Here is a 24,535-nt window from a genome sequence, read left to right on the forward strand (position 1 = left end):
TGTCCATTTCTTGTGTCCACTTAATTATTCGTTGACCTTTGGCGTTGCATCCCTTGAGTGCATCAGTGAGTGGTGCTTGCACCGTAGCCGTTGCTGGCAGGTGTCGTCTATAAAAATTTATTACTCCCATGTATCGTCGTAGTTCTTGGTAGTTTGTCGGTTTCAGAAGGGCCTGTATCACCACGATCTTCACTGGCAGAGGCAATATACCTTCTGATGACACAGTATGGCCAAGGAAAGTGACTTGGTTCTTGTGAATGACACATTTATTTTCGTTTAAAACGACTCTGTGGTCAGATAGATGCTTGCGAAGTTGACACAGATGCTGTTCACGTGTTTGACTATCCGGAGAGAAAACCAAGATGTCATCAAGATAAGCAAAGCAAAATGTTAATCCCTTTATCACCTCATCAATAAAATGCTGCCAAGTTTATCATTGTCTATAATTTCTGAAATCCTCCAAATACGTGAAAAATAGTCAGCCACTAAATTTCCTGCACCTCTTAAATGGCGTATATCTGTCGTGAACTGACTTATGAGCTCATATAACGGAACTGTCTTGGTGAGCAATTATCACTGGTGTTTTTAAAAGCTGATGTTATGGGTTTGTGGTCTGTAAACACAGTCACTGGTCTAGCCTCTATTTGTGGGCAGAAGTATCAAATTGCTTCGTAGATCACAAACAATGCGTGTGGCTGAGAAGGCATGAATGAGGGCGCCTGTAATTGCAACCGGATAGTCAAACACATGAACAGCATCTGTGTCAACTTAGCAAGCGTCTATCTGACTATGGAGTCGTTTTAAATGAAAATAAATGCATCATGCACAAGAACCAAGTCACTTTCCTCGGCCATACTGTGTCATCAGAAGGTATATTGCCTCTGCCAGAGAAGATCGCAGTGATACAGGCCCTTCCAATACTGACAAACTACCAAGAGCTACGACGATACATGGCAGTTCACGACAGATATACGCCATTTAAGAGGTGCAGAAAATTTAGTGGCTGACTATTTTTCACGTATTTGCAGAATTTCAGAAGTTATAGACTATGATAAACTTGCAGTGGAACAGACCAAGGATGCAGAGCTACGACAGCTGTTAAACGACTCGTCTACAGGTCTGAAGTTCGAGCAAATTCTGGTGCCTAACGCCAAGCAGAAGCTGTGGTACGACTTTTCTCAAGGCAGACCAAGACCATTCATTTCAGAAATATTGCACAAGATGGCATTCGACAGTGTCCACACACTAGTGCACCCAGGAGCCAACGCTACAATCAAGATGCTGACAGACCGCTATGTATTGTACCTTATAGACATTTGCCCACCCACTCATTACTCGCGCACACTTTAGCGATTCCCGTAAGAGTTTGGGCAACCTGTGCACATTTGCACAGACGAAGGTCAATGGCTGGGTAGCCTTTAACTATAAGTGCGAGTAATGAGTGGGTGGGCAAATGTCTATAAGGTACAATACATATGTAGAATTATGGACAGTTGGGAATGTGAGTCTCACAGGAAGCGTGCAAGGGAGAAGTCCCTGCAGTCGCGCTATTCATCTGTGTATTCAGTGGCTCAGATGGATAGAGCATCTGCCATGTAAGCAGGAGATCCCAGGTTCGGGTCCCGGTCGGGGCACACATTTTCTGCTGTCCACATCGAGGTATATCAACAACACCTGTCGGCAGCTTAGGTTGTCAGTTAATCATAATTTATTCCAGGGAAAAAGCTGCACGGTCATCAACAGTAACTGTTCTTTCGAGAACAAGTTACTGTCTTCATATATATAGTTACCGTTAGTGTTGTTAGGCCTGCGGACATCTCACAAACTCGATATTGGTGCATCAGTTGCCGAGATGGTTTACGGCGAGTCACTATGGCTTCCTGCAGATTATTTATTCCCAACCTCACTACCTGGATCAGAGGGCCTCACACACTGGGTGCAGCAGCTAAAACGTCACTGCACAAATATACGTTGCCTGCCACCTTCTCGTCATGGCAACCGTAAGGTGTTTGTACACAAAGTCTTGTACAATTGCTCTCACGTAATGTTGCAAACAGACTCAGTCAAATTTCCTTTACATCCACCATATACGGGCCCATTTCAGGTGCTGAGTAGAAATAAGCATACCGTGGACATAATGTATAATGGTGTTCTGACAAAGGTATCAATTGAACGTGTCAAGCCAGCATGGGTTTTACCCTCTCCAACCTCTGACACCATGCCTGTGCATCAACACATGATAGATGCAGAGCATACCGAAACACCGCTCAGTACATCGTCCGATACAGGTGAATCACCACCACAAACAACAACGTCACCGCCCCCGAGACACCCGACGCACTCCAGAGCTGGACGTCGAATAAAATTCAAGTATCAAGATATCCCTGAGGCTCCGCACTTTAAGGGGGGGGCGGGGGCGGCTGTGTGGCAGTGATATTTTTCATGTCTGGTGCAAAGTGATATCAAAAGTGTGCGAGAGTTTTTTTTTTTTTTTGGTCATGTGTTGTTTTTTATCTTTGCCGTAAGACTATAGAATCTCCTAGTTTTTGTTACTTCTCTGTTTGTTTGTTTGTTTTTTTTTTTTTATTTTTATTTTTTTTTTTTTAGTTTCTTCTCATTGTGAGTTTTCACGAATAAATATTTTTTCATTAACTCATTATACCGGATGGCTATGCAATTATTTATTGTAGGCAAGTCGCCTACACATGCTATACAAATACTACTGGTATGTTCTCTGCAACCAGTATGCAAATCCACCACATTTGTGACCTGTGACAAAAATGTAATGCAGATGATTCATTCCATACCATGATAATACACAGTAACATTACATCCATCTTGAATCAGTTACACCACATCACCAGCCCCTTGAGATTGTGCCTCATGGATTAACATGAATGACATGCATCATTAGCGTTGCTAGTGTAATGACTCTCAACCAGTGCTCTAATACTAAATAAATACAACTATGAGTGTTGCTTCTCAAAATGACGTATGTTGTGGCATGCCATGACAGTGGCCACCACCAAATGATTTTCTGTTGTACTTTGACCAGGATAAGTTCACAATCCAGTAGGACAAGTCAGAGAAAATATGAACAATAATGTGATTCCCATATCAACCACATTGCTGACGCTATTCAGAAATACAACCACCAAATATTGCACAGTGCAACTACCGGATCTACAACCATGCCACGAGTGTTTCATGATACTTCACTGTTTAAACCATTTGGTTTGACAATATCAGTGCAACCACAAATGGGCATACCTCAGGCCAGGGTCCCAGCATACAGCCTGAGCTGCTGTCATTCCACCCAGAATAATTGCCACTTTGATTCGCAACAGTGGACTGTGTATTCACTTCATTTGGTATCTTGGATGATAACTCTCATTTTATGATATTAATCTGCCTCTTAGCAGAGCTTGCCAACATTATTAGTGATGTCATCCTTGCACCAACCAAAAGAAACAAATATGAAGTGACAAAATCCACCTATTTCAACTTTTGTCACACACCCATGACCAACAACTGAAACAGGCAATCTGTGATGAACAACTTGCCAACGAAACAGCGTCCCAGCTATGGCACTGATTACAGATGCTATTTAATGGGAACCTCTTGCCAGATGTGGCATTATGGACTCTTTGGATTGTTGATCTTCCTCTGCGCCTATTATTTGGCATGGCTACTCACAAGACAGAGCCACTACAAAAGAAGTTATGCCTGGCACACAGAATGTTCTCCCCCTGCGGGTTCGGGGGTAAGAATAGGCCGCGGTATTCCTGCCTGTCGTAAGAGGCGACTAAAAGGAGTCTCAAACGTTTCAGCCTTAATGTGATGGTCCCCTAAGGGGTTTGACCACTACCTTTCAAAATTTTCTGTTAGTGCGTACCATTTGGGGAAGGACGCCTTACATGGTGTATTATATATCCATCTTGCCCTAAGATCTGGCACACCTGATATTGTCATGGAGTTGGACTTCCATCGAGCTTCCGGCCACATTGGCTGCAGTGTGTTCCGGGTAGCATACATTCCCTCCATTGTGCACTTCCATCTTTGCCCTCGTGATGTACATGGATATTTTGACACCCGACATCCAGCACGGTAGCCAGTCCGTTGTGGTGGGGTTGTCATGTACCCTCTTGGTGGTAGCCCCCTGACTACAGAGGGATCACACAGCTGATGCCTGAGCTGCTACCTCCCCATGTATGCCGAGGAGTAGATGCATATCCCTCTGGGGCATCGGGACTCCCGGCAAAGGCCATTCTGCCAGGTGGTCTTTGCTGCGGCTGGGTGGCGCCCGTGGCGAGAGCCCCTGGTCGGAATGGGTGGCATCAGGGCGGATGACCCACAATGAAGCGTGGTACATCATCTCTCGCTGGTGGGCCTCCACCAGCAGTCTCTAAGCGATCGAGGTCTAACCTCAACGGGAAGAAATTTGATCAGAGATCGTTTCCCTCCCTGGCCACTCCATGGGAGGAACATCTGGCTAAAGAAGGCAGTGGAGACTATTCACCCCGGTACCTCGTGTGTACACGGCTTGATGGGGAATCGTTTATGTCAACCAAGTCCCAGTTTTTTGTGGAGCATTTAGAGGACAAGTTTGGGGAGGTGGAGGGCTTGTCCAAAATGCGCTCTGGTTCTGTGCTCATCAAAACGGCATCCTCTGCCCACTCACGGATGTTGCTCAATTGTGACAAGTTGGGGGATGTTTCAGTTAGCATCATGCCGCATAAGAGTCTCAACATGGTCCAGGGTATGATATTCCACAGGGATCTTCTTCTGCAGTCCGACAATGAATTACGCGCCAACCTCGAATGACGAGGTGTTCACTTCACCCGGCGCGTCCATCAGGGTCCGAGGGATAATCAGGTAGCCACCGGTGCCTTTATCTTGGTCTTCGAGGGTGATGTCTTACCCAAAAAGGTTAAGGTGATGGTTTACCGTTTTGATGTGAAGCCATATATCCCTCCTCCAATGCGGTGTTTTAAGTGCTGGAAGTTCAGGCACATGTCATCTCGCTGTACTTCTGGCGTCATCTGTTGAGATTGTGGCTGTCCTTCCCATCCCGATACTCCATGTGCCCCGCCTCCTTTTTCTGTTAACTGCAGAGAACACCATTCCCCCTGCTCAGCGGACTGTAGGATCTTCCAGAAAGAAAGGAAGATAATGGAATATAAGACTCTGGACTGTCTGACCTACACCGAGGCAAGGCAGAAATATGAACGGCTCCATCCTGTGCCCATGACATCCACCTATGCCGCTGCTGCAACACCGGTACGATCCTCTCCCGTGTCGTCACATACTGTTGCCTCTCAGCTATGTCAGAATGAACCGGCACCCTTGGTTGTGGGGGGCACTTCCCCCTCTGTTGCTCCTGCTCCATCTACTTCAGGAGCAACACCACCCCAACCATCGGGGACATTCGTTCCCCCTTCCCAGCCGGAGAAGTGTGAGACTTCTTTGGCTACTCTAGCCAGGAAGGGGTCCCTTGGGGCCCTCCCATCCCAGGCTTTGCCCAGTGCTAAAGCGGACACCCGCAAATTTTTGAAACAACAACCAGCCACTGGTCATAGGTCTTCACAGTCGTCGTCCGTCCCTCAGACTGACCCAGTGGGGCCCTCCCAGCCAGACCCTCCAAAGGCACAGCATGGAAAGCAGTTGAAGAAAAACGCTCCCAAGCATCCTGACATTGCGGTGGCACCTGTCCCACCGCAACCTTCCAACTCTGCATCTGAGGATGAGGTGGAGATTCTGGCATCCGCTGAGGACCTCGATCTCGCCGGTCCCTCCGACGCCATAGAAAGCACTAGCACAGGTGCTCAATCGGAGGCAGCAGGTGACCGAGCGACATAATCTGCCTTCAGTCCCGTCACGCCTCTCCCATCCATGGACAATATCATCCTCCAGTGGAACTGCAGCGGTTTCTTCCACCATCTAGCTGAGCTCTGCCAACTTCTCAGCCTTCACCCTTTCTTCTGCATTGCTATTCAGGAAACTTGGTTTCCAGCAATGTGAACCCCCGCTCTCCGTGGCTATCGGGGTTATTATAAGAACCGGACAGCTTATGAAAGGGTGTCTGGTAGCGTTTGCATATATGTCCTTAACTCTCTTCACAGCGAGTCTGTCCCTCTACAAACACATTTAGAGGCTGTCGCTGTTCGGGTGTGGACGCCACGGGCTGTTACCGTCTATAGTCTTTACCTTCCACCGGATGATGATGTTGCGCAGCATGTCCTGGCTGCGCTGGTAGCCCAATTGCCGCCCCCTTTCCTGCTAATGGGCGACTTCAACGCCCATAACCTTCTGTGGGGTGGGTCGGTGGCGACAGGTCGAGGCGCTGCCATTGAGCATTTATTGGCACAGCTCGATCTTTCGCTTTTAAATGATGGTTCCTTCACACACTTCAGCGTGGTGCATGGCACGTACTCCGCCATCGACCATTTGATTTGCAGCCCTAGCCTCTTACCGTCTGTTGACTGGAGTGTGCATGACGACCTGTGTGGTAGTGACCACTTTCCGATCTTTCTGTCACTGCCACAGCGTCAATCTTCTGGGCGGCCTTGCAGATGGGCCATGAATAAGGCTGACTGGGACTTGTTTTCCTCCACTACTGCTATTGAGCCTCTCTCTAGTGATGACATTGATGCGGTGGTTCAATTGGTCACCACCGGCATCGTTACTGCCGCCGAATCTGCTACTCCCCGTTCTTCTGGGTCCCCTCGGCGATGGACTGTGCCTTGGTGGTCGCCTGAGATCGCTGAAGTGATTAAAGATCGCCGGCAGGCGCTCCAGCGCCACAAGCGACATCCCTCCATCGAAAACCTTATCGCCTTCAAACAGCTGCATGCGCGAGTCCGCCGCCTTATCCGCCAAAGCAAGCAGGAGTGCTGGGAGCGGTATGTGTCCACCATTGGCCTCCATGTCTCTCCATCGCAGGTCTGGGCCAAGATCCAACGCCTCTTTGGCTATCGGATCCCTGTCAGCATCCCTGCGCTCTCACTGAATGGAGCAGTTTATACAGACTCTGACAAAATTGCCAACAGCTTGGCAGAGCATTTTGCTCTGAGTTCTGCTTCTTCCAATTACCCACTGGCCTTCTGCCCCATTAAAGAGTGGATGGAACGTCAGAGCCTTTCTTTTTGCACCCACCATTCTGAATCCTACAATGCTCCATTCAGTGAGTGGGAATTTCATAGTGCGCTTGCCGCTTGCCCTGATACCGCTCCTGGGCCAGATCGCATCCACTGTCAGATGCTGAAACACCTTTCAGTGGACTGCCAGCGACGGCTCCTTGACCTTTACAACTGCATTTGGGTCGAGGGTGAGTTTCCGTCGCCATGGCAGGAAAGTATTGTTATCCCCATTCTGAAACCTGGGAAGGACCCTTTGGAGGTGGACAGCTACCGTCCCATTAGCCTCACCAACGTTCTTTGCAAGTTGCTTGAACGGATGGTGAGCCGGCGGTTGAACTGGGTACTGGAGTCGCGGGGCCTTCTGGCTCCATCTCAGGGTGGGTTCCGTAAAGGCCGCTCCGCCGCCGACAATCTGGTGAGCCTGGAGTCGGCCATCCATACTTCCTTTGCCCGCCGTCAGCATCTGGTTGCTGTCTTTTCCGACATGCAGAAGGTGTACGATACAACATGGCGTCATCACATCCTTTCTACGCTTCATGGATGGGGTCTTCGGGGCCCTCTGCCGATCTTTATCCGCAATTTTCTGTCGTATTGTACCTTCCATGTGCAAGTTGCGCCCTCCCATAGTTCCTCCCGAATTCAGGAGAACGGTGTGCCCCAGGGATCTGTTTTAAGTGTCTGCCTGTTTTTAATAGCCATTAACGGGCTCGCTGCGGCGGTGGGGACGTCTGTCTCAGCGTCCCTGTATGCTGATGACTTCTGCCTTTACTACAGCTCTATTGGCATTGCAGCTGCTGAACGTCAGCTACAGGGCGCTATCCATAAGGCGCAGTCTTGGGCTGCAGCACATGGCTTTCAGTTTTCGGCTGCCAAGACCTGCGTTATGCATTTCTGCCGGCAACGCACTGTTCACCCGGAGCCGCGGCTTTATCTTGATGGCAAACGTCTTGCTGTGGTTGAGACACACAGGTTTTTGGGTGTAGTTTTTGATGCCTGGTTGACTTGGCTGCCTCATATTTGGCGGCATCTGAACGCTCTGCGATGCCTGAGCCACACCAGGTGGGGCGCCAACTGATCTACTCTCCTACGGCTCTACCAGGCGTTAATCCAGTCTCGTCTGGATTATGGGAGCCTGGCTGATGGATGGCTCAGCATCCCCATCTGCGCTGCAGGTACTGGACCCTATCCTCCACAGTGGGATACGCCTTGCCACTGGTGCCTTCCGGACCAGCCCTGTGGACAGCATACTAGTGGAGGCAGGTGTCCCTCCCCTGCGGTTACGGCGCCAACATTCGCTGGCCGCTTATGCTGCCCGTGTTTTCAGATTGCCCGGGCATCCTAACTACCATCTACTATTCCCACCGTCACACGTCCATCTGCCAGAATGTCGACCCAGGGCCGGATGTACGATCGCGGTCCGTGTCAGACTGTCCACTTTTAGCTGTGCTCAGGCAGTCGTTCGCACTGCCTGACACGCTCCCTGCCCTTTTAACAGATGACTCTGCTATGGCTGACTTAGTTTTACGTTTTATTCGGGCAGGGGGTTTTTCTCATTTAATCTGAGTGTTTCTGTTTTATTTTATTGTTTTGTGTTGATTCTGGCCTTTGGCCTACGATTTTAAACTGATTTTTTAATGTGTTTCTAAGTGGTTGGCTTTTCCTTTTTTATTTATATGGTCGGCCAACCACCGTCACACTCTGTGTGATTTTAGTTCGTTTTGTCTGGTCTTTGTCTAAGTTTCTCTTGTTCTGTCTCGTCTGTGATTTATTCTGTTAATCGTTTTTATTCTCTGTGGGTGTTTTTAGTATTTGGAAAAAGGGACCGATGACCGTAGCAGTCTGGTCCCTTTAATCCCACAAACCAACCAACGAACACAGAATGTTCACTGTGCTACAGCATAGACAACACATCAATGCTGTGAACAGTAAAATGCTGCATCTCAGCCAAATGCCGCTCACACCAAACTGCTTTGACCTGTGCCAGAAATGCATGATGGTGATGTGACTGCACCCAGGCAGGACACTGACCTGTGCAATACACATACCACTGTTGTCCCAGATGGCAATGATGCACCACTTCAAGGTCACAGAGTTATTGGTATCATGCTCAGTTTAGTGGCACTGCCTGGAACTGGCAGCCCACTGCGACTACTACAGCTCCTCCAAGCTCCAAATGTAGGATGCAGTGAGTGCACTGACCCATGCTGACACACCAAGCCGCCAATGCCCACAACAAATGGAATAAATATCATCTGCACCACTTCCTCCATTCGGAGAAAGACTCTACTGAAACATGTAAATACTTCCTTGTTGCTGTAGGGTCAGACATTGGTGTAGTACTGAAGGCTGCAAATGCAACACTATTTGGTGCAACATCCCTACAATTCTCCACTGCAAATTACCCATCTACCAACATACATGGAACCACTAACTTTACCTTGGAATTAAGCTCCGACCAACAATTTCCATGGAACTTTTTCATTACAGATGTGAGTGTACCAGTGGGAGGAATTGACTGCCTGGGGCACTTACACCTTTCACTTGATTCAAAAACTGCAGCACTACCACATCACAACACCAGACAATTCACCTTTCCCTCCTTCTCTGTCAGAAACTACCTCATACACGATGCATGACAGTTATCCTATCCCAGATTTTCAAGATATTACACACCCTCTCAAAGGTACCACTATTTTCAGCATCATTAATTGCAAGAAAGCTCACCTCCAAATACCTATTACTCCAGATGACGTCTCAAAGACTGCAATAATAATACCTTTTGGGCTCTTTAAGTTCCTTTTCTTTCCTTATGGTTTAAAGAATACAGCTCAAACTTGGTAACAGTTCATCAACAGGATCATATTCAAATTCAGTTTCTGTTATGCTTACCTGGATGCTATTCTGCTATTTTCAGCCACCCCATATGATCACAAATGACATCTGGAACTAGTTCTCTCTGCCCTGCAGGACACAGACATGGTCATGAATGAGGATGTACCACAATAACGAAATAATGAAGTGATCTTCTTTGGACATGTACTGAATGCAACAAGAATTAAACCCACCTAGAATGGGCGGAACTCTTTATGCAGTCACCACCTCCATAGAATTACCAAGAACTAAGCCACTTTCTAGGCTTTATAAAATTCTATCAACACATGCAGCAGCAGTAGGGCTGCTCTCACAGACGTTCTTTCTGTGCTGAATACATAAAGAAATAGGACATTAGAATGGACTGTCAAAATGCAAAAAGCATTCAGAGTAGCCAAAGATTATGTTGGTAAAGTGATCACTGTGGTGCATGCAGTATCCAGTGCTCAACTCACTGTTGCAACAGATGCTAGTGATAAAGCACTCAGAGTGGTCTTACGAGAAGTTATGGCTGGCTAAGTACAAACACTTTATTTCTTCTACAAAAAAAGAAAAGAAAAAAAAAGAATTTCACTGTCTAGCAGTCCAAATGGTTATCATCTCAATCTCAGAACACAACATACAATGGACATTTGTCATCTACATGTTGCTATTTATTTATGTATTTATTCCATGTGATCTGATGGTACACAGTGTGTTGCAGATGTTGGAAAATATCATTTAACATTGTTAACATATATTAACATAAGCCTATAGTATCCTAATGTATTATATTGCTCAATGTTTTCAATTTAACACAAACAGCAAGATTACTGTTCTAAGTATTCATTTACAGAGTAAAAACAGTGACACAACAAATATGACTTCACGGCTTTGCTAAATTTTATGTTGTCTTCGATGGACTTAATACTAGTGGGAAGATTGTTGAACAGTTGGAGGCCCATGTGGAAAACTCCCTTTTTACACAGTTGAGTGTTTGTATGTATAACATGCAGGTTTGCGTTTTTCCTGGTGTTGTGTTCATGTCTTTCATTATTTTTACGACTCTGGGGTCAGTTGGCACTATGTGTTTTCTGAAGAACTTTAGAGTCTCAAGAATGTAGAGGCAAGGCAGTGTAAGGATTTCCAACTTTCTGAAGATGGGTTTGCAGGAGTCTCTGGGTTTGCTCCCAGTAATAATCCTCATTGTTCTCTTCTGGATTCTGAATGTGCTCAGAGCAGTTGGAGCATTTCCCCAGAATATTACACCATATTTTAGGTGGGCTTGTATGTAAGCGTAGTATGCACTGGTTAATGTTTTCAGGCTAGCACATGTTTTCAGTACACTCAATGCATAACAGCCAGTACAAATCCTGGCATTTACCTTTCCTGTATGTGTATTCCATTTCAGGTTATCTTGAACCCACAGACCTAGGAATTTGAAAACAGTGTCGGTATCTATTGACTGGTTATTTATAGTGACAGATGGCTGAGAGGAATTTGCATTTTGTGTTGTGTGGAAGTTCATGGAAGCTGTCTTTTTGGTGTTGATAGTTAATCTGTTGATTTTTGCCCAGTTGCTGAGTCGATCAGTAGCCAAGTTCACAGCTTTTTGCACAGCCTCTGTATTCTCCCCTTTGAGGAGTACAGTTGTGTCATCAGCAAATATTATTGTTTTGTGTGCATCAACATTCATGCTCAAGTCATTAATATACAGGAGGAAAAGTAGGGGTCCCAATACTGAGCCCTGTGGAACACCTTGTTTTACAGTTTTATTACTTGATAGTATTTCGGTTATTGAGTTGCTTTGTCTATTAGTATATTTCATGCTGACTCTCTGCATCTGATTGGTTAGGAATGTAGCAATCCAGTTGTTTGCAATTCCTCTGATACCGTAGTGTTCTAATTTTTCCAGTAATATTTTGTGGTCAACAGTGTCAAAAGCCTTTGACAGATCCAGAAATATGCCTGCTATGGGTTGTTTTCTATCTAACAGTTCTAAAAGCGTATTTATGCAATCATATACTGCAGTTTCAGTAGATTTGTTGCTTCTGAACCCATGTTGAGCTAAACTTAGTAAATCTTTTTTTTTTTTCAATGAAGTCCATCATTTTTTTGGACATTATTTTTTCAAAAACTTTATAAAAGCAGAATGAGATTGAGATAGGCCTGTAGTTACTCATATCTTTATTATCACCTTTTTTGAAGACAGGAATTACTTTAGAAAGTTTCAGAGCTTCAGGGAAGATAACTGCCTGGAAAGAACAGTCACAGAGGTGAATTAATGGTTCAGCAATTGTGTGTTCAAAATTTTTGATTACAGCTGCTGGGATACCATCAATTCCAGCTGAATATGAATTTTTTAACCCTCTGAGGGCTTTTACAACATCATTTTCAGTGACTTTGGTAATGAAAATTGACTCTGCACATGTGTGATATTTTTGGTTTGCTGGTTGGTAATTTGTGTTAGGATTATTTTGGACCAGTTTTTCAGCTATGCTTGTAAAGAAATTGTTGAATGAGTTCACCACAACTTTGGGATTAGATATAGATTCATTGTGGAGTTTGATTTCTATGTTCGTGTGTGAAGCTTTCATTTCCCCTCTTTCCCTTTTTATGATATTCCACATTGCTTTCACTTTATTGCTTGATTTGTCAATGTACTCATCATTCTGCATCCTTTTTGCTTGTCTTATCACTCTTCTTAGGATACATGTGTAGTTTTTATAGTATTCTGTTAGTTGAGGGGAGTCACTACTTTGTTTACATAACATGTGGAGTATTCTTTTATGTTTGCAAGAGATTTTTATAGCTGGTGTAATCCAACTCTTGTTTCTATTATTATTTCCTTCACTTTCTCAGACGTTAAGTCCGGTTAAAAATGGAGTGACGCGGACCTTGATCAAGCGTCACTTCCTTTTAACTGTACGGTATGTGTTATATTGCATTTAGGAACTTTCGGGTAATTGAACATGTATCAATAATTACGGATTTCTGTAGTTGTATATATATGTTTGGATGTAGCTGTATTGCATTGATGTACTGGTGGATATTGTGTGGTATGACTCCTGTAGTTGATAGTATAATTGGTATGATGTCAACTTTATCCTGATGCCACATGTCTTTGACTTCCTCAGCCAGTTGGATGTATTTTTCAATTTTTTCTCCTGTTTTCTTTTGTATATTTGTTGTATTGGGTATGGATATTTCGATTAGTTGTGTTAATTTCTTCTTTTTATTGGTGAGTATGATGTCAGGTTTGTTATGTGGCGTTGTTTTATTTGTTATAATGGTTCTGTTCCAGTATAATTTGCATTCATCATTCTCCAGTACATTTTGTGGTGTATACTTGTATGTAGGAACGTGTTGTTTTAAAAGTTTATGTTGTAAGGCAAGCTGTTGATGTATTATTATTGCGACGTTGTCATGTCTTCTGGGGTATTCTGTATTTGCTAGTATTGTACATCCGCTTGTGATGTGATCTACTGTTTCTATTTGTTGTTTACAAAGTCTGCATTTATCCGTTGTGGTATTGGGATCTTTAATAATATGCTTGCTGTAATACCTGGTGTTTATTGTTTGATCCTGTATTGCAATCATGAATCCTTCTGTCTCACTGTATATATTGCCTTTTCTTAGCCATGTGCTGGATGCGTCTTGATCGATGTGTGGCTGTGTTAGATGATACAGGTGCTTGCCATGAAGTGTTTTCTTTTTCCAATTTACTTTCTTCGTATCTGTTGATGTTATGATCTAAAGGGTTGTAGAAGTGGTTATGAAATTGCAGTGGTGTAGCCGATGTATTTATATGAGTGATTGCCTTGTGTATTTTGCTAGTTTCTGCTCGTTCTAGAAAGAATTTTCTTAAATTGTCTACCTGTCCGTAATGTAGGTTTTTTATGTTGATAAATCCCCTTCCTCCTTCCTTTCTGCTTAATGTGAATCTTTCTGTTGCTGAATGTATGTGATGTATTCTATATTTGAGGCATTGTGATCGTGTAAGTGTATTGAGTGCTTCTAGGTCTGTGTTACTCCATTTCACTACTCCAAATGAGTAGGTCAATATTGGTATGGCATAAGTATTTATAGCTTTTGTCTTGTTTCTTGCTGTCAATTCTGTTTTCAGTATTTTTGTTAGTCTTTGTCTATATTTTTCTTTTAGTTCTTCTTTAATATTTGTATTATCTATTCCTATTTTTTGTCTGTATCCTAGATATTTATAGGCATCCGTTTTTTCCATCGCTTCTATGCAGTCGCTGTGGTTATCCAATATGTAATCTTCTTGTTTAGTGTGTTTTTCCTTGACTATGCTATTTTTCTTACATTTGTCTGTTCCAAAAGCCATACTTATATCATTGCTGAATCCTTCTGTTATCTTTAGTAATTGGTTGAGTTGTTGATTTGTTGCTGCCAGTAGTTTTAGATCATCCATGTATAGCAAATGTGTGATTTTGTGTGGGTATGTTCCAGTAATATTGTATCCATAATTTAATAGAAGGAAACATTCCACGTGGGAAAAATTATATATAAAATCAAAGATGAGGTGACTTACCGAACGAAAGCGCTGGCAGGTCGATAGACACACAAACAAACACAAACATACACACAAAATTCAAGCTTTCGCAACAAACTGTTGCCTCATCAGGAAAGAGGGAAGGAGAGGGGAAGACGAAAGGAAGTGGGTTTTAAGGGAGAGGGTAAGGAGTCATTCCAATCCCGGGAGCGGAAAGACTTACCTTAGGGGGAAAAAAGGACAGGTATACACTCGCACACACGCACATATCCATCCACACATACAGACACAAGCAGACATATTTAAGACAAAGAGTTTGGGCAGAGATGTCACAAATAACTCTTTGTCTTAAATATGTCTGCTTGTGTCTGTATGTGTGGATGGATATGTGCGTGTGTGCGAGTGTATACCTGTCCTTTTTTCCCCCTAAGGTAAGTCTTTCCGCTCCCGGGATTGGAATGACTCCTTACCCTCTCCCTTAAAACCCACTTCCTTTCGTCTTCCCCTCTCCTTCCCTCTTTCCTGATGAGGCAACAGTTTGTTGCGAAAGCTTGAATTTTGTGTGTATGTTTGTGTTTGTTTGTGTGTCTATCGACCTGCCAGCGCTTTCGTTCGGTAAGTCACCTCATCTTTGATTTTATATATAATGTATCCATAATTTGTATTATTTAGCATGTTGGATAGTGGGTTCAGAACAAGGCAGAACCAGAAAGGACTTAATGAGTCTCCTTGGTATATTCCACGCATAATCTGTATTGGCTGTGATGTGATATTATTTGAATTTGTTTGGATATTAAGTGTGGTTTTCCAATTTTTCATTACTATGTTTAGGAACTGTATCAATTTAGGATCTACTTTGTATATTTCCAATATTTGTAGTAACCATGAGTGGGGTACACTATCAAAAGCTTTTTGGTAATCAATGTATGCGTAGTGTAGCGACCTTTGTTTAGTTTTAGCTTGATATGTCACCTCTGCATCTATTATCAGTTGCTCTTTACATCCTCGTGCTCCTTTGCAACAGCCTTTTTGTTCTTCATTTATAATTTTGTTCTGTGTTGTATGTGTCATTAATTTCTGTTTAATGACTGAAGTTAATATTTTGTATATTGTTGGTAGGCATGTTATGGGGCGATATTTAGCTGGGTTCGCTGTGTCTGCTTGATCTTTAGGTTTCAGATATGTTATTCCGTGTGTAAGTGTATCAGGGAATGTGTATGGGTCTGCAATGTAACTGTTAAATAATTTAGTTAGATGTGAATGTGTTGAGGTGAACTTCTTTAACCAGAAATTTGCTATTTTATCATTTCCAGGGGCTTTCCAATTGTGAGTAGAATTAATTGCTTGGGTGACTTCATGTTGCAAAATTATCACTTCAGGCATTTGTGGTATCATCTTGTATGTGTCTGTTTCTGCTTGTATCCATCGTGCATGCCTGTTATGTTGTACCGGGTTTGACCATATGTTGCTCCAGAAGTGTTCCATGTCTGTTATGTTTGGTGGATTGTTTATTTTAATGGGTGTGTTATCTATTGTCTGGTAAAATTTCTTTTGGTTTGTGTTGAATGTTTGGTTTCGTTTCCTTCTATTTTCACTTTTTTTGTATCTTCTGAGTCGTTTGGCTAATGCTTGTAATCTCTGCTTCTTTTCGTCTAATTGCTCTGTCGCTTCTTGTTGTGAGATTTTACCGAACCTTTTTCGTTTTTTTCCGAGATTTCATTTCTTATAAATTGTGTTAGCTGTCCGATGTCTTTTCTCAGTTTTTCTATTTTGATCTGTAGCCTGTGTTGCCATGCTGGTTTTGTGGGTTTCTTCTGTGTGTTGGTTGGTTCTGATCTCTGCCTAGTGTGTATATTTAGTGTAGTGAGTGCTCCTATATAAACCAGTAGTTGTAACTCTTCCATAGTTGTGTTTTCATTTATTTTGTTGTGTATGATTGTGTTGATAGTTTTTATTGTTGTTTTGACTTGTGGGTTATTTGGTGGTCTATGCAAGAATGGTCTAATGTCTGTATTTGTGTCTTTGTATTCTATATATGTTAGCTGAAATTTTTCTTCTATATCTAACATCTGTGTCACTTCGTGTTCTATTTGTGCTTGTTCTGGTGGCTGTCTTAAGATTTCGTTTTCCTCTGATTGTTTAATTGGTGCGTGTTGTTCTTTGTTTGTTTGCTCTGGGATGTTTGAGTCCATTACTGTATTTTCTTCTTCTTCTGATTGCACATTATTTTGTTCCAGCATTTGTTGTACTTGTTGTTTGATGTTTTCTAATTCTGACTGGGGTAGCCTGTTATTTTTTATTATTACACGGATCTGATCAGCTAGTCATTGTTCTGTTAAAAATTTTAATTCTGGGTATCTGGTAATAAATGTTGTGTATACTTGTGATCTGTATCCAGTTGTGTTGGTTCCTAGGTTTGTTGCTTGGTAATAACAGAACATGAGGTGTCGATTAACTTCATCTGACCATCTCATCCTCTGTCTTTGTTTTCCTTCTAGGGTGGTTGCAGGAAGCATATCCTGCAAAACACCTCTATTTGGATTTAAATCATTTTCCAGTTGGCTAGCAGTGTCGTTACCATTGTGGGTGGGCATAGGGTTCAAGCGTCGTCCCCGACCATGACGGCGCTTGTCCGAGGCTTCTTTAGTTCTGTCCTGAACCAACTAATCACACTAAAAGGGGGGTTAGCCCTATTAGTGGTTTGTTCTTTTTGTCGCCTTTTACGACTGGCAGAACATACCGGAGGCCTATTCTTTTCCCGGGCCTCCACAGGGACTATTATTATTATTATTATTATTATTATTATTATTATTATTACTATTATTTATTCTTACTGGTTTTTGTGGAAAGGCCTCTTCAAAGTGGTGGATCATTTTGTCAAGAAATATGTTGAATTTCATGTTGGCATCATTGGCTGTGTACAGCTCTGTCCACTTTTCTTTACTAAGGAGGGCATTTAGCTTGTTCAAGTTCTCTTGGGTGAAAAACCTTCATAAAGTTTTAGGTGGGACTGGGTTTGAGGTATCTTTGCTAACATCGACCTTTTGAATGACAGCTTGGTGGTCGCTGAATCCTGCATTGTATACTTCTAGAGTTGGGTTAAGTTTATTTCTATTTGCAAAAATTTAATCTAGAGCTGTCTTGGATGTGAGTGTTATTCTAGTGGGCTCGTTTACAAGGCCATGCAGATTATAAGTTTTTGCAATGTTAATCAATGTTTCCCTGTTTCTGTTGTGGGTGAGAAAGTCTATATTAAAGTCACCACATATAATCACATCCTGTTTCCTCCGACTTATTTTGGATAGAAACAAGTCCATTTGTAACAGAAAATCATTAATACTACTGGAGGGGGGATGGTAGATTGTAGCTACAATTAGATTTAAATCTGTAAGCTTTATGGCTGCACATTCAAAGATCTTACCTGTTCCTGTTTCCTTTAGGGTAGGAAGTGGGCTATATTCAATGTGTTGTTTGATGAAGATGGCAACCCCACCATGTCCATCATTTTATCTGGAGTAGTGTTCACACAATTTGAAGTTGGGTAGTGAGATTAGCTTAACCACATCAGTGCAGAGCCAGTGCTCTGCTAGGCATACTACTGAGATATCACTGAGTTCACTGGTCAGCAAAATGCTTAAGTCATCAGTTTTGTTGCTCAAGGATTGGACATTGTGATAATAGATTTTCATGTCTGAGTGGGGTTTACTCAGGGGGCTCGAAGTCATATTTACTGTGTCACTGACCTTTAGTTTAAATTGTACTGTATTCCAGGTTGTTGACTTCTGAGCAGTTGTGCTGGTTCTGTTGGTCGTCCTTGGCAGCCATCTCATCTTCCAGGTGGGCCTGAAAAGTATCCACATGCACTTCACATTGTTGAGGCATCACATTGACATTTTAGAGGGATGTCTCGATAATGTTCACCATCACATTACTGATCCTTTCAGGTTCCTGACCTTTTTGAGGGGTCAGGGAGTTTGTGTTTCGTCTCTGTGACTTCGTGACCCATTTGTCTAGTGTAGTTTGCACAGTATGGCCACTATTACTCTTTTTATTTCCCATCTTGTTTCTCTGTATCCAATTGCTTTATTAGCGTCTGTTTATAGCTGCAGACTACCTCTGATTGGTCAGTGCCATTTCTTTTCAACGAGACTATGACAAATGTGAATAACAGCATCAGGCCATGACCATTACAGACTTACTGGAAAAAGATTCCACCAATCTTTGCATAAGGTGGTAGACAGTTCCAGGGACTAACACACAGGTATTATGTGATGTGTCCCAAAACAGAATTCGGCTACTATTTCCCACATCCATGCACCACACAGTTTTAAAACAGTTGACAGCCTGGTGCACCACAGGGTTAGGCAAGCAGTACAGTTCATCACTAAACATTTCATTTGACTGAAGAAAAAAAGAGTCAGACCTGGGTACAGGCCTGTCTGGTGTGCCGGTGCAGCAAATTTGATGATCATACACATGCTCAACTAGGTCACATAAATATACCAAGAACATGTTTCTGCCACATGTGTCTAGACCTTGTAGGTAACCTTCTGGAATCAAAAGGGTACAGATACTGACTATCCATTATCGACAGAGTTTTTTGGGTAGAAGCAGTCCCAATAAAAGCCATAACACCAGAGGCAATAGTTTGCCCATTTATAGATGCTTGGGTAGCTCGATTTGGCTGCCATGAAATGATAATGGTGGATCAGGGATGACAGTTTGAATCTGCACTATTCAAGTTGCTCTGCAACCTCTGAGGCATTACATGCAATTGTACAACTGTGTACCACCCTCAGAGTAGCAGGCCTGTCAAGAGGTGGCTTGCAACTCTCAAGGCAGTACCTGTGTGCCACGGAGGGCTGTGGATGGAAGATTCACCTTGTGTTTTACTAGGCATTCACATGGCATTCACAGAAGACACACATAAATCACTATAAAAATATTGTATGGAGAATCCTTCATCTTTCCAACAGAATTTGTTCTACCAACCTAGCCCCTAGAACTAAGAGACTTACCAGCACTAGTCCTGCAGGTGAAGAAGATAACAACAACACACAGTTCTCACCACCTAATCTGCATACCATTCTGAAAGTTTTCATGCACAAAGCACTGAATAACTGTGAACTTGTAATGCTATGGAACATTAAGATTCAGGCCAGCTTTACAGCTACCCTAATCAGGTCCATACAAAGTTTTAAAATATGACTCTCACACATTTGACATTTCACTCACCAGAAAATCAGCTATGGTCACAAGAAGTCATCTAAAGCCTTCTTTGCAAATACACAGCTGTGTGTGATACAGATGACAACTTGTGTGGTCACTTACCCATCAACATGCAGACAGCCAACCCAAACACCAAGGCACAGGTCATCGTCATATGTAACGTGCAGTTTTTCAATTCAGAGAACATCAGTGTGAAGTCTGTAGAGAATGACCTGATAGTGGATGGCTATGATGACTGTTATGCAACTGCTGATGGACAGATTCCTTGTCATGCTACACACATATCAATTACCAAAGAACATCAGCTATGTGGCTGTATCTTCACATTTGTCAGCAGAAAGTATACTTACTATCAAAGCCCCACAAAGCCCCAAAGGAATCACAACAACCACCACCACATCAGACTGCTGCAGAGAGAGAGAGAGAGAGAGAGAGAGAGAGAGAGAGAGAGAGAGAGAGAGAGAGAGAGAGAGAGAAAACATAGTCACTTTCTACAAGAGTCTGGGGGGGTCTGGGGGCTATGTGAAACACAAATTTCCCAGTAGTAACTCCACTATCCTCACATAAGACAATAAAAACAAATAGCAGAACCATAAGTTTTAGGAGCTTGTAACCTACTCATGTGATTGTCTCCATGTACATCTTCTAATCTTACCCTCCCACACTTATCACTATTAAAATTCTCTGTCTATAAAAGTTTATAAAGCTTGAAGAGGCATACAATATATATAAAAGAAAACTTTTTACTTATTTCCATTATCTCATTGTTGTTGGCTCCAAGTCTTGTTGTGTCTAGGGGTACATTCTTGAAGCTGTAAGTTTTATAATGCTGCGGCTTCTTGTTGAACTGAATAACTGATCAAGATTTGACTGCTGCTAGGAATATCTGCTTATTTTATCCCATTCTTTTATATCACACCAACTTCACAATTTCACTTCAAAACACTAATTCACATTGTTGTTGACAAAGTTAGAAATATACATGCATTTTCCTCAGAGACATGCCCACTACTACTTAACATTCTGCAGTACTCACAAAAATCCAAAGAGTTTACAAAACAAAAGAGTTTACAAACTTTCTTGACAACAGAAGAATCATCATCAAGATATAACATTATTATATAAATGAGGGGTCTAGTGCAGCAGGGGATACAACCCGTCGGCTTTGAACAATGACGTCATTCCTTAGTCATAGATCGTAATGTCTTCACTTCGAGGCATAGATAATAAAGCAGTTCTGTGTTCTAATAAGCACTATCATTAAAATAATTGAATGTTAATCTAAAAGCGATCGCTTGATATTCGGTACATCATTAAACGTGTGATTTAATTAACTTAATTGTTTGTTTTTTATTCGGCCGGTACTTAATATTTATTTCACTTTCTTATTCCACCAATATGTGTATTTCCGTGTTGCGAAGTACATAACAGAAATTTGGGAGCTGGCGATCTTTTTTCGTTTTCCAGCTCTAGTATCAGCATGACATTTTCGAATGTGTACTTCCGAAACCCCCATCACAACAACATCCTTCACTTCGCCTTTACACTGACGACACAACTATAATAAATAATAATAAAGCTGTTATATTTCAGTTTCGTTTCTTTACTGATTGCTTAACGAAATAGGATCAGTTTATTCTATCTCGTGAGATTTTTTTTTTTAAAAAAGCCAAAAAAACTCTTATTACGTACTGAAGGGAGCTAGAACACTAAGAAGAATCGCTTCTCGGCTTTTGACAAGATATTGCTTAATAAAGTAGGATCAGTTTATTCTATCTCGTGAGATTTTTTTTTTAAAGCCAAAAAACACTTATTAGGTACTGAAGGGAGCTGCTTAATAAAGTAGGATCAGTTTATTCTATCTCGTGAGATTTTTTTTTTTTAAAGTCAAAAAACCCTTATTACGTACTGAAGGGAGCTAGAACATTAAGAACAATCGCTTCTCGGCTTTTGACAAGATATTGCTTAATAAAGTAGGATCAGTTTATTCTATCTCGTGAGATTTTTTTTTTTAAATTCAAAAAACACTTATGCTTTTGGCAAGACCAATGTTTATCTCTCTCGCATTCCTTTGTTTCTCAACATTCTCCTCAGCTCTTTCATCTCTGTAATACATGCTCTCTGGCGACTTGTGACGTCATTGTTCAAAGCCGACGGGTTGTATCCCCTGCTGCACTAGTCCCTAAATGAGTATGGAAATAAATTTAATAATTAGCATTAGATTGTGGAATTAATAATATGAATTTTAAGTGTACTAGAAATTTCACAATTTCAAATATTTTTAAAAGAAGAGCAACTTTAACTGTACATACAGAGTACTAACACATTAATTTCTTTTTACATATTTTAGCCCAAAACATAACACATCGTATACAAAATCATATGAATTTCATTCAGTTAAACAGCTGAGAATGTTTACTTATACACAAATTGGTAGTAGACAAGAGGAAGGTGACCAATTACAATCTTCTGTGCTATCCAATGGACTTCAGGCAATAGTGCTGTATCTACATATTGCTTAATGCCTGTCTTATGTAAATAACCACATAACCAAAAGATTGTGTAGTTTTTTATTTTTTTAATTATTTCCTGTTTCCATCAGTCTAAAAGAATTAAATTTGGTGTCATTTAACATGATATGTTGTGATCCATTTCATCTGTTGTGTCCTTCATATGTCTGTACTGCAATATTTTTAATCATCAGATCTACAGTCAGATGTATGGTGTGTACATCAAAGATCAGTAAAAAATAAAATAAATACTATTTACATGTAATATTTGACAGTATTTATGAACATGAGTGCTTGTATTTTTTTATATCTTTAGAGTCATTTGCTTCTACATTTTGTTACTTATACTAATGTTAAACATCAGTAAAAATCTTATTTGCTGACAGAAAAGAAAATTTTTGTTTATATTCACATAAACTGATATAATGTTTGTTTCTGATATTTGCAGGTAAAGTTTATTGATATTCCTCAAAGTTTCCAAGGGGCATCTATGGCCTATCATGATGACATTGCAGTACTGGTCATGGATTCCCCATTTCCACTAACTGAGATGATTCGTCCTGTGTGCGTGGACTGGGATGATCTTTACTATGTTGGACCAGGTGATAAGGGACATGTATGTTGAACCCAGTAAGGAAAGAACTGGTGATGTCTTCTTAACTGTAAGACAGTGAAATTAAATATGCACCATGAATTTATTATTACTTGATAGCATGATCAGTTTATTTGGCTCTCCTAATAGTGCAGATTATGACTAGATGTATAACACTATCATGTCCATAGGAACATAGTAGAATGCCTTTGCACAGTTCTGTATTAGTAACACATACAGAAAAAATGGTAAACAAATCCACCTATCAGAGTACTTCAAATTAATGCCTGTCAAACAATGGTAACTCCAGGTTGAAATATCAGCAATGTAATGAAAAGATAGATTGCTACTTACCATAAAGATGACCTGTTAAGCTGCAGACAGCCACAACTAAAAGATGCTTACACATTAGCTTTTGGTGACAGCCTTTGTCAGAAAAGGAAACACACATTTTCATTCACACAAGCAAACACACCTCATGCACACATGACCACCATCTCTGGCAGACTGGATGGAGGGAATTCTGATCTGAGTTGCCAGATGTGGCAGTCATGTGTGCTTGAGATGTGCTTGCTTGTGTGAAGAATGTGTGTGTTTCCTTCCTGATGAAGGTCATGGCTGAAAGCTAATGTGCAAATAACTTTTAGTTGTTCCTGTCTGCAAATTAATGTGTCATCTTTATGATAAGTAGCAATCTATCTTTTCCTTACATTGTTAAATTAACAATTGTGGTATATAAAAAGAAAGCCTAATGAAAAGTTATATTAATAATGGGAAAATCTAACAACACAAAATCTGGGATGAAATAACAGTATGATTATTAGGAAAGATTGTTACTTCCATAGACAGGAAGTACTGAACAGCAAAAAGACACATTTAATAGTAGACTGTTGGGTTTTAATTCTCAGATGAAGTCCTTTGTCAGGTGGAGAATCACATACACACATTCATACATTCACAGGTCACACACACATGGCCATTGTTATCTGCAAGTGCTGTTTCTCCAATGGGGTGAATGGTGACCTTGAGTGGGGTGGTAATGGGTGTACAGAAGAGGCATGGGCCATGTGCAGAGCAGTCAGGTAGAGATGGGGAAGGTGCTGTATTCCTTCTTGTGGGAGCATACATGGTTGTAGTGGACTGATAGGTGCAGCAGCAGGAGGCTGTGCTGAGGAGGGAATGAATAGGAGAGAAACAGAAAAAGGGAAAGGGCTGTGACAGTGAGTAGAAAGGACAAATGTCTGGAGAGGGAGCAGGTAAGATAGACAGGTAGATGGACTAGCGAATGTTGATGCCGGGCTGCTTCTGAAATGAAGGATGTATTTAAAAAAAAATAAAAATAAAAAAACCTGTTTTTGGAGGGTCAGAGGGAAGAATCCAGATGATATGGGCTGTGAAGCAGCCACTGAAGTCAAGTACACCATGCTGATGCTGCAGGGTGTGCCTTACAATTCAGTGGTTCCGTGGTCTCTTGAACAGAGTCTGTAGTAGGGAGGATGTGTGGGACAGGTCTTGCAGCCAGGTCTTTACAAGGATATGAGCCCTGGGGCAAGGGCTTGGAAGAAGCAGCATGGCAGGGATGGATGAGGATATTGTGAAGGTTGTGTGGGACATGTGGAGGGGATTTTTCCAATATCAGGATGCAACAAGAGATAGTCAAAATCCTGGTGGGGAATGTGATGTACTTGCTCCAGTCCTGGAG

At 41.9% G+C, this 24,535-nt stretch overlaps 1 protein-coding gene across 1 annotated transcript in view; it reads left to right on the plus strand.

The window, feature by feature from the left end:
- The window catches only part of LOC124622014 (modular serine protease-like), a 276,840-nt gene that overhangs the window by 208,020 nt on the left and 44,285 nt on the right, over positions 1-24,535 (plus strand). The window contains exon 10 of the mRNA XM_047147565.1: positions 22,690-22,857. Coding sequence (XP_047003521.1) covers positions 22,690-22,857 — 168 coding nt within the window. The remainder of the gene's footprint in view (positions 1-22,689; positions 22,858-24,535) is intronic.

Source organism: Schistocerca americana, chromosome 7, assembly GCF_021461395.2.
Source record: "Schistocerca americana isolate TAMUIC-IGC-003095 chromosome 7, iqSchAmer2.1, whole genome shotgun sequence".
In the NCBI taxonomy this organism is placed as follows: domain Eukaryota; kingdom Metazoa; phylum Arthropoda; class Insecta; order Orthoptera; family Acrididae; genus Schistocerca; species Schistocerca americana.